The sequence below is a fragment of the Littorina saxatilis genome, linkage group LG2 (genome assembly GCF_037325665.1).
Source record: "Littorina saxatilis isolate snail1 linkage group LG2, US_GU_Lsax_2.0, whole genome shotgun sequence".
Lineage (NCBI taxonomy): Eukaryota > Metazoa > Mollusca > Gastropoda > Littorinimorpha > Littorinidae > Littorina > Littorina saxatilis.
The window spans coordinates 12,052,746-12,071,303 of NC_090246.1; the positions used below are offsets into that span (position 1 = coordinate 12,052,746).

Here is an 18,558-nt window from a genome sequence, read left to right on the forward strand (position 1 = left end):
ACAATTTTTACTTGTTTTGCTGACATAGTTTCTTACAGTGGAACCCCCAATTTAAGACTTCCTCCTTTTTAAGATGTTGATTTTTCAGATTGTTTGTTCTTAACCTCTGTGAATTTGCCTCCATTTTAAGACTCCTCCCACCGCAACACGGTGGCCTAGTGGTAAGGCGTCCGCCCAGTGAGCGGGAGGTCGTGGGTTCGAACCCCGGTCATACCTAAGACTTTAAAATTGGCAATCTAGTGGCTGCTCCGCCTGGCGTCTGGCATTATGGGGTTAGTGCTAGGACTGGTTGGTCCGGTGTCAGAATAATGTGACTGGGTGAGATATGAAGCCTGTGCTGCGACTTCTGTCTTGTGTGTGGCGCACGTTAAATGTCAAAGCAGCACCGCCCTGATATCACCCTTCGTGGTGGACTGGGCGTTAAGCAAACAAACAAACAAACAAACAAACAAACAAAAAAGACTCCTCCCTTTAGATTTTTGAGTTCTTAAAAGGGGGGTTCCACTGTATACAAAAACAAGACTCAATTTCCTTTTAAAGAATGTCATTTGAAGACAATGTGGACAGGATAAGTGTATTCTGTCACAATTTAACACGCCCACACTCATGCAGATAAGCACAAACACAAGCACTTAAAACAGAGATGTACACAAACACACACACACACACATACACACACACACACACACACACACATACACACACACACACACTCTCTCTCTCTCTCTCTTTAAACTGAAAAAGGCAACAAAATGAAATCCGTCCCGAATAGCTAACTAGATTTGAAGGGACATGAAAAAGCAACAAGTAACTAACTCACTATCTCTGTCCCTGTACAAACTACTGAAGAGTTGGGGTGAGCACTTACTTTGGCAATACAACATGAACGTGACCCAAGGGTTGAATCTCCATGGACTTGCCCCAGAACTTGGTCTTGATCCGTACATCTGGAAACAGACAAAAACCCTTTCAAGTCTCTGTACGCGATCAACACAGGTAGTTAATGCCCGCAACCAAAACTAAAGTATAAAACATTCTTGTGAAATGTAGTCTTCTTCTTCTTCTTCGCTCATGGGCCAAAACTCCCACGTTCACTCATGTGTCTGCACGAGTTGATTTTTAAGTGTATGACCGTTTTTACCTTGCCGATTTCAGGGGAGTGTAATGTAGTGAATCACTACATTTCACAAGAATTTTTCTAAAACCACTGAATCATATAATAATAAAGTGTATTTATATTGCGCCTATCCCTTACAAAAAACAAAAATATTTGGCTCTAAGCGCATTACAACATGTGTAGGGACTTGGTACAATCAAGTCTGACAAATACAATAACACAATATACAGTCGGTCTCTTGGGTAAAAATGGGAAAAGCAGCTTCGACATTTAAACACTGCTACTAAAAAATCCTCTAACAATGCATACTGCTTTACAATATAAAATATGCATTTGTGTATAAATAGGAATTTGAAAAGGTTCTTATGATAAAAACTAACTAGCGAACGACGAAGAAGAAGAAGAATAAAACTACGTAGATCTGAATATAATCCGCTGCGAACTCAATGAGTTAAAGCGTTTGAATTTCTTGCTTTGTTTATGGAAGAAAAGCAAACAGGACCCACCTTGCCAGAACCTGAAGTTGCGTGAGTCACAGTAACAGGCCGATACCGGTGGATGATGACTGACCTGTTTAACATAACAATATTAGATTGATGTGACAGTTACACAAGTTACTTTTACTAGCTCTCTGTACCAGAAACCTATTGTGTGCACAGACTGTGACAGAAATCCCCCAAAACAGAAAAGACTGCTAACATTCCAAAATACAGCATCAATAAACAAGAATTGTAGGATATCGGTACGTTTAATTATTGACAAAACAAAACGTTACTTTTACTAGTACATGGACCCAGTGGTCTTTCAAGTTCAATGTTTGTGTGTCGGTCTGTCTGTCGACTTAAGAGACCAGTGGGTCGACGTGCATGTACTAGTAGATGTAACGTTTTGTTTTGACAATAATTAAACATTCCAATAACCTACAATCTTTTTTTTAAACTGTGCCAGAGTTAGACAATCAAATTGTTCCCCTCTGCCTTCATTTTGCTCTTTGTTAACTGCAGGGTTTTTTTTGTCTGTGAATATTGAGTATGCTAGCATCTCTTGCAGGATATGATCTGAATCAGAATACCGTAACATGCACATTTCATAGTCAGCAATTTTATCAGTCATATTATGCTGTATAAGTGTATTGCCTGACACATTTTCCAACCTGGTCATCAAAAGTACAAATGATGTCAGACCCAACCAAAGAAAACAGAACACACAAAGAAATCTAAGTTCTGATGGCATGACAGTGTACAGACCTGTTCAGCAATGAACCTCCATCCTTTGTCCTCCCGAATGCACTCGTAGGACTCTCCCAGCAGTGGATTGAAGGGCTTGTGGCCCTCACGGTAGTAAGAACTGGCGTAGCTACTCACTGCAAAGGCTGCTACGTAGATCTGAAAACGCAAAAGATATTTTTACTTTCAGAAATGGAGGACCAGAGTTTTATGTACAAGTACGAGACAAACGAAAAGAAGAAGATGTACAAGTACATGTACACTAATCCAAAAGATGTGTTTATATCTGAGTGCATGGCTACTGAAAGAGGGAGCTACAGTTACACAAACACATAGTCAAGCATACTCACAAATGGTAATACGTACTTGCTTCAAGGCAGTATTACGAACAATACCTTCTTGGGAAGTGCATGCATGCTCACAAAAGATCTGTTCTATACTGTTTTAAGACCATTTAAATAAAAAGAAGACACACCAGTAACAGGCATGAAAACTGAAAACAAAAAAAATACTGAAAACAAAATTCGAAGGCGCGTAGCGCCAAGTTTCGCAGGCGCGAAGCGCCAAGACTTGTAGGGGGGTCCGGGGGCATGCCCCCCCGGAATTTTTTTTTTTCAAGGGTGCAATTTGGTGCAATCTGGGGCTATCTGAGCCTTAAAATTGGATTCAAACATGGCCCCAAAACTATTTTACTATAACTATGACTAGAAAACAAAAAAAAAAAAAAAAAAAAAAAACGAAAAATACGGGGGGGAAAAAAAATACGGTTTATTTTTTTCAAAAATACGGAAAATACGGAGAATTTTCATGCCTGCAGTAACCAGGTTACGTACTTGTTTTGATCAATATTTCGGCAGATAAACGGCCTTCGTCAGAATGGTATGAAAGTGCGGAATGATGGCACGTGATCCGCAGTGTATTAAATTGTTTTAAGAGCATTCCTTTTTGTGCTCATTTGATATAACTACATGTATGCGGTATTGTTATTTGGAATTCTTTAATAAAATTTGTTTAAACCATACCACCCTATCAACAACAAATAAAGCTTACCATGCGTTCATAAGGATCATCATACTCCGCAGCCTTGTCGAGCAGGTCGCTGTACTCGAGTTCCTCACACAGTCGCTGAAGCATGCTGAGCGGCTCGTTGAGCGTGACGGGCATGGAGATCTTGGTCAGGTCCTTGCCGATGTTGCGGTACAGCAGGTTCCACAGGCTCACGTCGGGCACTTCAGGCTTGGGCACAGGCAGTTTGCTTCGTCTTCCCGTCGCGCAGAGTACTGGGGCAGGTTCTCCTGTGTCTTCAGAATAAAAAGTGTGTTCAGTTATTGTTTGCTTACGCTGCCTAAATGGCGGAATAAAAACGGTCATACACGTAAAAACTGTGGGAGTTTCAGCCCATGGACGAAGAAGAGAAGTTTGTTTTTGTAGTTTATGTCTTATTCCACTCACATTTTTTTTTCATGTTCTTTGTTCTTCTGTCACTGCAGGAATAAATGTGTTTTGTTACTGTTTGTTTTTGTGAAGATATTGGCTTATTTAACTCATTTCTTTCATTTTGTTTGTTTTGTTTTATTTCCTCAATTTTATGGAGATAAAATTTGTGCAGCCAAAATAAGAAAATACAGGTGAAAAGGCAAAATTTCAGCACCAGGTCTTTTAACTGAACATCTTTTGTTCTGTTTTCTCATCGCATGCCTCTACAGTACAGAAATAGGAATTTGAGAAGAAAAAAAAGAAAAAAAGCAGATGCCACGTTTGTTCAGCAAATGCTAACCTAACCCGAGACGGTAAAAAAGCTCATTTCTATATGTATGTGACTCGAAGAAATCCATTAATCTCTCTGCATTTCATTTCAGAAGAGTTAAAACCTTATGTGACATCTCACGTGAAACAGACAACCACACCAACACATATACTAACGAAATAATGGTCTCCATTATTACCATTAGCTCAGTATTGTTAAGTAATTAGATGCCATTTAGCTACACAAGAGTCCTGCCCATTAACAAGCTTAGGAGTTTGGTAGTGCATTAATATTGAATTTCTTAGTCCATATGTTTTTACATGTCCAGATGATGTTTTCTCTCTCCAGTTTTCAAAAGTCAGTACTGGGTTTGAGCAGCAAAAAAAAAAAAAGTTAAATTAAAAAATTAAAAAATTAACAAGAAGAGCAAACGCTCGATCGAGTCACTTTTGCAGTTCTGAATATTATATGAGGCATCAGATGGACAGGAAGAAATTGCTATTCACAACACAATGAGTCACGTTCACATAAAATTTGAGCCCGGTCACTTTTATAGTTTCCGAGAAAAGCCCAACGTTAAGTTGTGTGTTGCCGAACAGAAAAGGCTAGTTATCTCCCTTGTTTTTCTGATAACGTTCGTAAAAGGCTACAGATGTAAATACTTTGATGTAAAGAATAATCCTACAAAATTTCAATCACATCCGATGAACTTTGTCAAAGATATAAAATGTCTAATTTTTCCTTTGACGCTGACCTGTGACCTTGAAAAAGGTCAAAGGTCAACGAAACCATCGTTAAAGTGTAGAGGTCATTGGAGGTCACGACTAAACAAAATATGAGCCCGATCGCTTTGATAGTTTCCGAGAAAAGTCCAACGTTAAGGTGGTGTCTACGGACGGCCGGCCGGACGGCCAGCCGGCCGGCCGGACAAACTAACACTGACCGATTACATAGAGTCACTTTTTCTCAAGTGACTCAAAAATTAAAAATTAAAAAGTCCAACACAGTACTCACTGTCACCACTGACGCCCACAGTGTAGTCCGTGTCGTTACCCTCCTCCGAGATTTCACTGGACGCTTCATCGTCTGACGGCTGCACATACACACCGCGCATTTTTGACACACCAAACTTACACACAGTCATTAAAAACATGTTGAGGTCACAGATTTGGCTGAGAATTTTCACAAATTGCTTCCTCTTGAAGGTGCTGGATTTTATGTTTTTTGGTGGTGGTGACACGCGATGGATTCAGGCACAATCAGAAAATCAGGATATAACACCAATCAGAAACGTATCCATTGCAGTCACTGTAGCAGTTTTTCCAGCAAAACAAGAACTCAACAGACTGAGCACCATTAAATCAGAATGGCCTGACCTCTCAAAAAACCCACATGAGACTAGTTGCCCTGTATAGGGATTTCCTCAGTAAATGTATAATGAAGGAGAAGCACACTAATTGCTGAAACAGAAATGAAACGCAGCTACTGTCAGCGCAGATCAAAGGACGAATAACTTAATGAAGAAGCCCACACCGAAATCCTCCTCCTACACAGAGAGGTATTATCAGGAGAAAAATGGCCACACACATCGCTCCGAGTGGACCCGAGTGCCAGATTTGTACGCTGGATTGTGAGAGCCCGGCACTATGCTCAGCCGCTATAAAGACCCTGGGAGGTGACTTCACCTGATGAAGGTGATTCTCACCTGTCGCAAAGCGATATCCCCCTCCCACACACACACACACATCCACCCTGCTATGCACAGCGTAAGTCGCAGCAAGCTAGCTGATTCCAAGTGATCGATCAATAAATTCCACTTAATAGATGTCCTGATGACTTGGGCGCAATTTGTCTGGATGGTTTATCTGGGTGCCACTTACATGTACTAAAGCATCAGGGCTAGAACTTCCCCCCATGAGAAAACTACTTCATCTGCCATTAGAAGCAATCTGAAAAAGCAGATTAATAAATCATTGTACAGATGAATTTTCCCTAACGACCACCTCTCGATAACGACCACCTGCCCATTACAACCAATCGCAATGAATCTCTAACAACATTTATTCTTTATGCAATTGACCTTTCCACAGCGACCACCAATCGGTAAGGACCACTTTTGGTCGGTCCTAAGGGTGCTTGTTACAGACGGGTTTGACTGTAGACTAGTAAATGTACTGAGGTACCTGTCAAGAGAGGACACCATTGATACCAGTACTGATCCAGCCCAAAGTGTCCCCACAATGCAGGTGATCTTTTATCACAGGTCCACCTCAAGAAAGATTACAGACCATGGGATAACACAATATGTCCTTTATTCCGGGAGGGGGTGTCCTCTAAATGAAAATCCGGTCTCAAATAAGAGGGACTCTTAAAACGGAGGTAAATATACACATGCTATAAAGAGAAAATCTGAGAGATTATAAAGGGTCTTACAAGTATGTGTGTGTGTGCGTGTGTGTGTGTGTGTGTGTGGTGTGTGTGTGTGTGTGTGTGTGTGTGTGTGTGTGTGCGTGCGTGCGTGCGTGTGTGTGCGTGTGTGTGTGTGTGTGTGTGTGTGTGTGTGTGTGTGTGTGTGTGTGTGTGCGTGTGCATGTGAGCATGCGTACACGCGTGTGTGTGGAGCTGGTCTTTTAAAAGGGAGGCTCCACTGTACGACTTGAATAATCAACTGGTATCACATTAAACGCAACACGAGGTCCAGGGCAAATGGATATATACTTGATGACAGACTTCAATTTTGAAAATTGACACCTAAGGGGCAAGGTCAGATAAATCTCAGTTGGATATCTGAGTAATCGTTTTCCCTTTATTTTTATTTATGTTGTTGAGAGGACTAGATGGCTGGGATGGAGATTGGGCTCCAGTATGCCTTCAGCAGTGTGTAATAAAAGACTCATTCTTCTACGTAAAATATTGTTATTTTTTTTAGCATTCAGTCAAACCGGCCCTGGTGATCATGCACCTCTCGCTTAATACGACCAGCTTACGACCATCTTACGACCATCTACCCAATAACACCCCACAGGATCCCCGACAATGCTTTTCATAACATACAGGGTGACCCCCAAAAAAGAGTACCCAAACAAAATTGAATAACTTTGTCAATTTTAACTTTTTTTTCTTTCTTTTTGAGGTGAGTCAAGCTAATCCACTGCATGGTTGAATGAAATAAAAGCTGTTCTCACAATGAACTATACTAATGATCAACAGACGTTTTGCATAGAGACCTATTTTCGCACAAAATAATACAGAGATGTGCAAGTACAGTTCCAGAGACACTTCGGTCAGCGCGATTTCTATCTTAGGGGTTCCTGAAAGACAACATCTACAGGAACAACCCACAGACAATGACAGAACTCAAGAGAGCCATCACAACAACCATTCGCGGAATCTCGCAACAGGAGTGTGTGCGGGTGATTGATAACTTTGCGCGGCGAGTTCAAGTTTGCCTGCAGCGGCGTTTGGAGCATGTTCTGTAGAATGAGCATAACTTTCCTGAAAGACAAGCTAGAACGCTAAAATTTTCTGTGCAAATCATGCAGAGGCTACTTGTGTGTGTAAATAAATTTTATGAAGATTGCTTTATTTTTGTTCAATTTATGACGTTTTGTTTGGGTACTCATTTTTTTGGGTCACCCTGTACCTTAATTTTTATAATGACCACTTGTGGTCAGTCCCTTGTGTGGTCGTCACAGACAGGTTTGACTGTACAAGTACCAAATATGTCTGCTACCATTTTCACGAGAAGCTCAGTGTTTAGGAAACAAACACAGCAAGAAACAGAAAAACAGCCAAAGAATGCAAAAACAAGAAGAGCAAACGCTCGATCGAGTCACTTTCGCAGTTCTGAATATTATATGAGGCATCAGATGGACAGGAAGAAATTGCTATTCACAACACAATGAGTCACGTTCACATAAAATTTGAGCCCGGTCACTTTTATAGTTTCCGAGAAAAGCCCAACGTTAAGTTGTGTGTTGCCGAACAGAAAAGGCTAGTTATCTCCCTTGTTTTTCTGATAACGTTCGTAAAAGGCTACAGATGTAAATACTTTGATGTAAAGAATAATCCTACAAAGTTTCAATCACATCCGATGAACTTTGTCAAAGATATAAAATGTCTAATTTTTCCTTTGACGCTGACCTGTGACCTTGAAAAAGGTCAAAGGTCAACGAAACCATCGTTAAAGTGTAGAGGTCATTGGAGGTCACGACTAAACAAAATATGAGCCCGATCGCTTTGATAGTTTCCGAGAAAAGTCCAACGTTAAGGTGGTGTCTACGGACGGCCGGCCGGCCGGACAGACTAACACTGACCGATTACATAGAGTCACTTTTTCTCAAGTGACTCAACAAAAACAGAACAGAGTGGACAGCAATACAGTGGAACCCCCCTTTTAAGACCCCTAATTTAGGACTTCCTCCTTTTTAAGACCTTGCTTTTTTTTAGATGTTCTCTTCATAACCTGTGTAAATGTACCCCCATTTTAAGACTCCCTCCTTTATAAGACCTGATTTTCTCAGATTTTTGAAGGTCTTAAAAGCGGGGTTCCACTGTACTAATATCAGCCTGTTTTCAGTTCATTTGACATGTTTCTACAACAACGCAGAAGCCAGCTATTTTGATGTTGCTGACGCAGCTGCCTGAGGCTAGAACATGAATAGACCCTATCGGTATTCCAAGCTCTCGTGATCTCTCGCAAACTTCAGAGTATAGCAAAGCATGCGGTACAGCGATCTCGTGCGAGCTGCCCAAGCCAAAGTTCGAAGTTCTCGCGATGTTCAAAGCATAACAAAGAGCGTGTCTCGCGAGAGCTGCTCAGATACCGAAAACGTCTATTACATGTGATGCCTTGCTATTTTCTGTCAAAAACAGGAAAGATGCTTTCGTATTTGTTTGCTCCTCGCATCAACTCCTTTCTTGTTTGCTTGCTTCCAGTTCCAGAAAAATATCTAAACAATATCTTGACAAAACAATCTTGCTAATGTTTGGATTCTTTTACTTGTAATACAAGTTTAGTTTAATTTTCTTTCGTTTTTCTGCTGTAACTTTATCAGCCCTTTATGCTTGGACTGTTTCAGGTCAGTCTATGTGAACATCACTTTAACATCTGATGAGGGCAAATCTCATCTGTGAGTTGATTTTCACTTGTATCTTAGACAGGCGCTGTGGCGGGGTGGTACGTCGGCCTCGTAATCGGAAGGTCGAGGGTTTGAATCCCGGCCGCGGCCGCCTGGTGGGTTAAGAGTGGAGATTTTTCCGATCTCCCAGGTCAACTTGTGTGCAGACCTGCTAGTGACTTATCCCCCTTCGTGTGTACACGCAACCACAAGACCAAGTGCGCACGGAAAAGATCCTGTAATCCATGTCAGAGTTCGGTGGGTTATGGAAACACGAAAATACCCAGCATGCTTCCTCCGAAAGCGGCGTGTGGCTGCCTAAATGGCGGGGTAAAAACGGTCATGCACGTAAAATTCCACTCGTGTAAAAACACGAGTGTACATGGGAGTTTCAGCCCACGAACGCAGAAGAAGAAGACTTGTATCTTAGAAAGGATATTCATCAGATGTAAACGGAAAGTCCAACCCACAGAAACAACAATCCAAGAACAACAACATTCCAACCTGAGCATCAGCAACAACTACAGTGGAATCCCCCTTTTAACACAGTCAATTTTGTATTTAACCAAGAATATCTGGGACCATGGTGAAAAACATTACTGTATCAAAGTGTGAAACAGACTCTTGTTTTTAACTGTCTGTCTCTCGGGGGCGGGAAATAGTTCAGTCGGTAGCGGCGCTGGCTTCAAAACCAGCTGTCGCCATCGGCGTGGGTTCGAACCCTACGTTCGGCGAGGGATTTATTTCCCAGAGTCAACTTTGTGCAGACTCTCCTCTGTGTCCGAACACCCCCGTGTGCATGCATGCGCACAATAAAGAACCTAAGTTGACAGCGGCATTTTCTCAGGGCTTGGAAACACCAATACACTCATGCAGGAAACAAACAATGGGTAGCGTCGTATTGTATGGCAGCTCGCTTTCCCCAGTGAGAAAGCAGCCCACATTTCCATGAGGGTAACCTCACAGGACGAAATAAAATCGTATCCTTATCGCTAAAATAAAGTTTGTTCTATCTCACTCTCTCTCTTTGACACAATTTAAGACTACCGGTACCTCCCTTTTAAGACCAATGTTTTCTGACTGTCTGCATGTTCATAACCTTTGTACAAAAAATTACCCCCATTTTAAAACTCCCTCCTTTTTAAGACCTGATTTCTCAGATTTGTGGAGGTCTTAAAAAGACGGTTTCACTGTACCGCAAAGAGTTTAAAACGCCCACACAAAATCTCCACAACTGCAAGAGATTAAACAGCACAGATGCAGCCCAAAACATATATATCGGGCTCTGCCACGTGACACTGGCGGTAATCGGATTATAGCAAGGAAAGATTGATCTGCATGTGTGTGTGTGTGTGTGTGTGTGTGTGTGTGTGTTGTGTGTGTGTGTAGAGCGATTCAGAGTAAACTACTGGACCGATCTTAATGAAATTTTTCATGAGAGTTCCTGGGTATGATATCCCCAGACGTGTTTTTCATTTTTTCCATAAATGTCTTTGATGACGTCATATCCTCATATCTGAGGGACACCACCTGTAGAGACAGAGGAGACAGCGCTACAAAAGAAGCTATACGGCCCCAAAGAGGACATGGAGTGGACAGCACGTTTCGCCCTGCAGTCCGGACTGACGATCTAACAGCGAACGACAAGAAGAAGAAGAATATCCGGCATTTTGTAAAAGTTGAGGCGGCACTGTCACACCCTCATTTTTCAATCAAATTGATCGAAATTTTGGCCAAGCAATCTTCGACGAAGGCCAGACTTTGGGATTGCATTTCACCTTGGAGGCTTAAAAATTAATTAATGACTTTGGTCATTAAAAATCTGAAAATTGTAATTAAAATTACTTTTTTATAAAACGACCCAAAATTACATTTATCGTATTTTTCATCATTTTCTGATTCCAAAAACATATAAATATGTTATATTCGGTTTAAAAACAAGCTCTGAAAATTAAAGATATAAAAATTAAAATTAAATTTCCAAAATCGATTTAAAACCAATTTCATCTTATTCCTTGTCAGTTCCTGATTCCAAAAACATATAGATATGATATGTTTGGATTAAAAACACATTCAGAGAGTTAAAAAGAATAGAGATATAGAAAAGCGTGCTATCCTCCTCAGCGCAACCGCTACCGCGCTTTTCTGGATTGTTAATTTCACTGCCTTTGCCACAAGCGGTGGACAGACGATGCTACGAGTGTACAGTCTTGCGGATAAAAAAGCAATGCGTTCAGTTTCCTTCTGTGAGTTCGACTGAGCTTGACTAAATGTTGTATTTTCGCCTTACGCGACTTGTTTTTAACTGTCTGTATCTTGCTAAAATAAAGTTTGTTCTCTCTCACTCTCTCTTTTTCACACACACACAGCCACACACACACACACAGCCACACACAGTCACACACACACACACAAAGGCATGCATGCACACAGTCACACACACAGACAAACACACAAAGCATTCACAATGAGACAAGAACTGACCTCTGAGGAGTAGTCGCTAACGTTATCAATGTTCTCCTCAGCATCGTAGTACTCAGACAGAGAGAAACTTTCCCCAGACTGAGATTGGGCCAAAGGCACTCGCTCCTGCAAATCAATAATAAAGAATAAAACATCATTTTTGACCCAGGAAGCAAAATGGGAAGAAGATATGTTTTTTGCTCTCGTAAAAAAAATCAATACTCTGACAAGAGAAACGGGCGCAGTGGCGTGGTGGTAAGACGTCGGCCTCCTTATCGGGAGGTCGTGAGTTCGAATCCCAGTTGCTGCCGCCTGGTGGGTTAAGAGTGGAGATTTTTCTGATCTCCCAGGTCAACTTATGTGCAGACCTGCTAGTGACTTAACAACCTTCATGTGTACACGCAAGCACAAGATCAAGTGCGCATGGAAAAGATTTTGTAATCCATGTCAGAGATCGGTGGGTTATAGAAACACAAAAATACCCAGCATGCCTCCCCCGAAATCGGCGTATGCTGTTAGAATGGCGGGGTAAAAACGGTCATACACGTACAAATCCACTCGTGCTAAAAACATGAGTGAACGTGGAGGTCTAAGCCCATGAACAAAGAAGAAGAACAAGAGAAACAACCATAGTATATTGTCCTTTGAATTACAGCAAGATAATTGCCTCCCTTGGAAACAGGTTTCTCATCAGTTTTGGTGTTATTGTTTTACCTTGTATGTTGTGATTTTTAATTGAATTTTTTAACTAAATTCTTCCAGCAGTCAAGGGGTTAGAGGCACCAACAGCTCTTGACAAGCATCAGTTTATGATCGCAGATACCTCTAGATTTTTACATAGTACATTTCAAACATCCTTTTGTTTGAACGCTTACTGCTAGAGACTACCTATCCTGACTGGATAGCAGAGCAAGAATGTTTCAAGGAATTCATTTAGTATCGTTGCATAATTGCCTCGTTAAGACGCTGGAGGGAATTTTGAAATCTTAAAATCATATTGACTACTGGTGAGACAAACAATGTAAATAAAAAAATAAAATCTGTTATCATCAAGACAAAGACAGCCCCATTTGCTTGTACTTCTTCGCTCATGGGCTGAAACTACAACCGTTTTTTACGTGTATGACTGTTTTTACCCCGCTATTCAGGCAGCCATATGCCGCTTTCAGGGAAAGCATGCTGGGTATCGTGTTTTTTATAACCCACCAAACTCTGGATTACAGAATCTTTTCCGGCCGGGATTCGAACCTGCAACCTTCCGCATGGGAGGCTGCTGTCTTATCCACCAGGCCACTGCGCCCATCAATGTGCATGTACAAATCACATCCTTGTTGTAATAGTTTTTAATAGAAGATTGAGCCTTAGTAGGCCTGTGCTGGCTATCAACATATTCTCGGAATGTTAAAATCCAAAAACAAAGAGACTGCCAACGTTCCAAATGTCAGATTAATAAAACAAGAAAGGTAAGTTGTTGGAACGTTTGTTATTGACAAAACAATACGTTACAGTCACAAATATATCAACCCAACGGTCTTTTAAGTGAACAGACAAACAATTCGTGACAAAAACTTATCTTGATGGATTTCGTCATATAATCATTCATTCGCTTGTGCCTTCCTGGCGAGCGGCCGAATATTACATCAAGATAAGTTTTTGTCACGAATTGTTTGTCTGTTCACTTAAAAGACCGTTGGAATCGATATATTTGTGACTGTAACGTATTGTGTTGTCAATAAGAAACGTTCCAACAACTTACCTTTCTTGTTGTTTTATGTTAAAATGTTAAGACTCATAACACCTTAACTACAACACCTACCCTGTCAAGCCGCGGGGAGGCAATAGGGGAGGTAATTGTCAGAGGGGGCAGTTCAGGCACCACGGAGTCAGCATGAATCTTCGCCAACCTTGCTCGTAAATCACTGTTCTGTAGCTGAGCCTGCAACAACAAACAATGCACACACAAAAATAAAATTAAAAAATAAAGTCATATGCAGACCTGATTACCACTAAAATTTCCTGGTGTACAAATGAGGCTAAAAATGTGTACAATCAGAATTTTAAGGTGTACAATTCATTCTTGCGGTACACACTGTGCAGACACACACACACACACACACTGCCGATGACAGGGACATGTTGTTCGCGGCAATGAACTGGCACAGGATTGCTTCTGATCTCGTGATCGTGGTCTTTAAGCTGCTGTCTTCACTTTCTTTTGCGTCGGACTTTGATTTGAAAAACCCGGCAACTGACGAGGAACCTGCCGCGGCTGCATTTTCTTTGTGGCGTTTGCCTTTCACATGTCTGTCGATGTCATAACTTCCACCGTGGCTGATCGAAACGTCCGTTCTGCAAAGTTTGCAGAAGGCGTGGTGTTTTCCCTTCATCGACGAAGTGACGAAAGGAAAGTCTTTGCAGTAACTCGGCTTGAAAACCTGATTGTACTTCCGAAGCTCTTTACTGTCCCCCTCATCTTCTGAATCGGTTTCGTGAGCTCGTTTTTCGCGTGTAGCCATCTTGGACAGTTTAAAAGAAACACCGCAATGCGCATGCGCAACTCGATAGGCGGATGACGTACCAAACCGATGCTGATGTACGGTTGCCTCCCTTTCGTGATTTAGGCACGGATACGAAAAGAACAAACACAAAAAAACGCGTACGATTGATTTTTTTTTTTGCGTATGATTTTAATGTCTGGCGTATAATCGTACAGCGGTCTTCAATTTCGTAAGATTGTACGCAAATTTCGTACAGTAACCACTAACCAGGTCTGCATATGGTACAACCATTTCTTCTTCTTCTTCCTTCATGGGCTGAAACTCCCACGTTCACTCACGTTTTTTGCACGAGTGTGTTTTTACGTCTATGACTGTGTTTTATCCATTCAGGCAGCCATACGCCGCTTTTGGGGGAGTATAACCATTTAATAAACTGGTAGTAAAACTGTGTGAGACAACATGTTTCATTAACAAGAAATGTATTTCAGGAGAAAAGTATGACCCCCAATACATCCAAAAATTAATCACAAATCACTTCTACTTTAAGTTATAAATTTCAATCCTGTTTCAAGAGAGTTTGCATTAACGCAAAGATTGTTGTATGTGCCATAAGAATGTGCAAGAAGTCTTACACCACTGAGTGCCTATGTTTTTGTGAACTTTCAATTCTTTCCATACAATCTTGAAAGATTATTATCAATATGTTGTTAGCATGATCAACAGCACTTTTTTCTCTCTCCATTTTTTCTTCTCAAGAAATGAACTCTGGAAATAACTCTGTTGAGTATTTATGGGTAGTGAAAGAGTGATTACATTTTCATCTTAGTGAGTCAAGCTAAACACACGTACTCCTGTCCAGAAACACCCTTGCTAGCGACTGGCCTATAATATCACGTGGGAAAGTCAATAACAAGAGTGACAGTGTCTGTGACACGTGGACAGAAGCACATTTGGATAGCTTGACTTACTAAAAGCAAGGGAATTCACTCTTTCACACAATTTTGACAGCATGATATCAATATATTCTCAATATGGTCAACATTATGGTCCCCACTGCAAAGAAACACACACACACACACACACACACACACGTCTTACATCACTGAGCGCCTGTCTGAGGACAGTGGCCATCTGTGGCTGGTTGGCGCTGGCTGCTCCGTCCACATCCAGGGAGTTCTTCAACCTCTCTCGCTCCGTAGACATCATGCGTAGCAGGCCCTTCAGCTGCCCGTGCACTGTACATAGAGTCATTATTATTATTATTATTGTGATCATTTTTATGCGCCTAATCTAGATATAGCCCTAGGCGCTTACATATTAATTTCTGCCGTTTGAAATGGAATTTTTTACAGACAGACAGACAAACAGACATTTTTTACACACAATATATAACGCATTCACATCGGCCAGTAAAGCTCAGTAGCCTATTAGGCGAGCATTCACCTTTCACGAGAAATTGCTAGTCATGAGAAATTCTTAGAGATCACTAGTGTTTGCTGTGTATTCATAATGAGTTCTTCAACCTCTCTCGCTCAGTGAACATCCCTCTCTGGGGGAGGGCTGGTTGAAAAAAATGCTTGTTTGTGATGCTCATGCCACAACCCTCGTAAAATATGATTTGATTTGATTTGATGATCCTGTGCAGTAAGCCCTTCAGCTGGGTAAACAGTGTCAACAGTCATACGCGACGCTGGAACAAAACATAAGACTAAGAGATGACATAATTATGTTAAAGTTTGTAAGTACAGCACTGTTATGTTCAGTTCTCTAGTATCTCATTTACAAAGAAATGATAATAAAATATAATTTTATACGCAAACGACCAATATCTTAATGTAAAAAATGCACAATCAAAATTCAAAACCTTGGCATACTGGTCCAAAATAATACCATCCTGAAGAAGGTAGTTTGTCGCTGCTGAAATATTAATAAAGAAAGACCCAACCGGGTTACTGCTGTGTCCTCTTTTTGTTTAAAAATAATGTCTGTCTGATTTGCAAGACAATCTGTGCTAGCTATCCTCTCCAGTTAAGATCTTGGGCAGAACAGCTTTTAACAAATGAATATTACTGTACAAACATCTATGGCCCAACAAAAACCATCCAGTTTCACAGCCAAACATTGCTTTCATCAGCTTTTTGTCAATAAAAATGTCATCTGCATAACCAGACAAACATTAACCAACCATCGCCAGCTGTCTTGACAAAGTTCTCCCTGAGACGGATCTCCTGGATCCGACTTTCATGCTGAGGGTTGTCCCCCTTGCCACTTGGATCTGTGTCCAGGTGCGACAGCAGGTTGGGGTTGGAAGCGCTGGCGTGGATCCGATCGACAGAAGGGGCGCTCAGTAAGTTATTGCTGTTGATGTTTCCCTGTAAGAGAGAGTGGTGAGGATGAGGATAGGTACAGGTAAATAATATAAGGTATGCGTGATCATCTTGTGCTACTTGCTATTGTACAGGTATTCAGAAAAGGTGATGAATATAAACAGACAGCCAAAATATAGTGCTTGTATGCCAGATGTCATTAATAATCACCTTCCATACCGTTTTATGCTTCGTTTTTCTAAATAATTAAATAGCTAATATTTCATTTGATGGGTATGTAATCCAACCCAGAAAACGACAGGCAACGCTGTGTAAGGGAAGTGATTGAATAAGGAGGACTATACAATGCAGGTGAGGAGAACTGTCAGCAATGACGCTTTCACAACATGTACAGTTTCTCTCATGAAACCGGAAGGGGAGCAACTGATGACATCCCACTCCCTGCTTGAACAATTACCCATTTAATTATTTCCCTTTTATTTTCATACTGAGGTTTCCAAGCCCGACAAGACACAGTGACTTTGCTAGACATGATGATTTTCCATCCACACTCAAAAGCCCCTACCAAAACCTCACACAAACCTGACAACCAAACAAGCAGATCACCTGCTAACTACTACATGTGTACAACTTTGACATGCAACGTTAAAGCCTACATCTCACCATTCAACCAATGTTATCAGTCTCAGGGATGTTGCTAGAATTTATTTTCTATAGCAGTTTGCAGAAATGGCCATAACATTTTGGGAAGTTTTCGACAGACTTTTGTGAAAATTCTGTCAAATTGACGACAAAGTTTTCCGCATTTCGCCAACACCAAACAAATGTACATCCATGAAACTGTATCCAGAGGCTTTCTCTTCACCCCCCCCCCCCCCCCCTCCGCACTTCTACTATCCCTACGCCTTAGGATAGGTTAGGAACAACATTGACAATTGCTAAAAGTAACTGACCAAAGCTTGGCAATCAAAAAGCAAGGTTCAGATGGCAGGGGATGGGAAGGGAGGAATGGTCACATATGCACACAAAGACAATGATTGCATGGAAGGTACGTCTTCTAGGGAAGGAACGAACACAGTATGCACAATACAAAACTGGACCTGTCATCAGTGATCACATTTGAAAATCTACTTAATGACACTTGCAAAACACTCCAAACAATTGACGGATCTCAAGTTGAGATCATACTGTTCAGATCATACTGTTCAGATCATACTGTTCAGATCATACTGTTCAGATCATACTGTTCAGATCATACTGTTGAGATCATACTGTTGAGATCATACTGTTGAGATCATACTGTTGAGATCATACTGTTGAGATCATACTGTTCAGATCATACTGTTGAGATCATACTGTTGAGATCATACTGTTGAGATCATACTGTTGAGATCATACTGTTGAGATCATACTGTTGAGATCATACTGTTCAGATCATACTGTTCAGATCATACTGTTCAGATCATACTGTTCAGATCATACTGTTCAGATCATACTGTTCGGATCATACTGTTCGGATCATACTGTTCGGATCATACTGTTCGGATCATACTGTTCGGATCATACTGTTCAGATCATACTGTTCAGATCATACTGTTGAGATCATACTGTTGAGATCATACTGTTCAGATCATACTGTTGAGATCATACTGTTGAGATCATACTGTTCAGATCATACTGTTCAGATCATACTGTTCAGATCATACTGTTCAGATCATACTGTTCAGATCATACTGTTCAGATCATACTGTTCAGATCATACTGTTCAGATCATACTGTTCAGATCATACTGTTCAGATCATACTGTTGAGATCATACTGTTGAGATCATACTGTTGAGATCATACTGTTCAGATCATACTGTTCAGATCATACTGTTGAGATCATACTGTTCAGATCATACTGTTGAGATCATACTGTTCAGATCATACTGTTCAGATCATACTGTTCAGATCATACTGTTCAGATCATACTGTTCAGATCATACTGTTCAGATCATACTGTGGAGTCCCCCTTGTAAGACCTAATTCAAGGCCGGTTTTCAAGAGTTGAGGTAAGAGA

General features: G+C 41.0%; 1 protein-coding gene across 1 annotated transcript in view; it reads right to left on the reverse strand.

Moving 5' to 3' along the window:
* Nucleotides 1–18,558, reverse strand: part of LOC138958210 (oxysterol-binding protein-related protein 3-like) — a gene marked incomplete in the record, with an annotated part of 100,054 nt that overhangs the window by 10,897 nt on the left and 70,599 nt on the right. Inside the window, 9 exon segments of the mRNA XM_070329304.1 lie at nucleotides 869–947; nucleotides 1,624–1,687; nucleotides 2,365–2,502; nucleotides 3,394–3,644; nucleotides 5,105–5,183; nucleotides 11,695–11,799; nucleotides 13,490–13,609; nucleotides 15,270–15,406; nucleotides 16,357–16,543. Of these exon segments, the coding sequence (XP_070185405.1) occupies nucleotides 869–947; nucleotides 1,624–1,687; nucleotides 2,365–2,502; nucleotides 3,394–3,644; nucleotides 5,105–5,183; nucleotides 11,695–11,799; nucleotides 13,490–13,609; nucleotides 15,270–15,406; nucleotides 16,357–16,543 (1,160 nt within the window).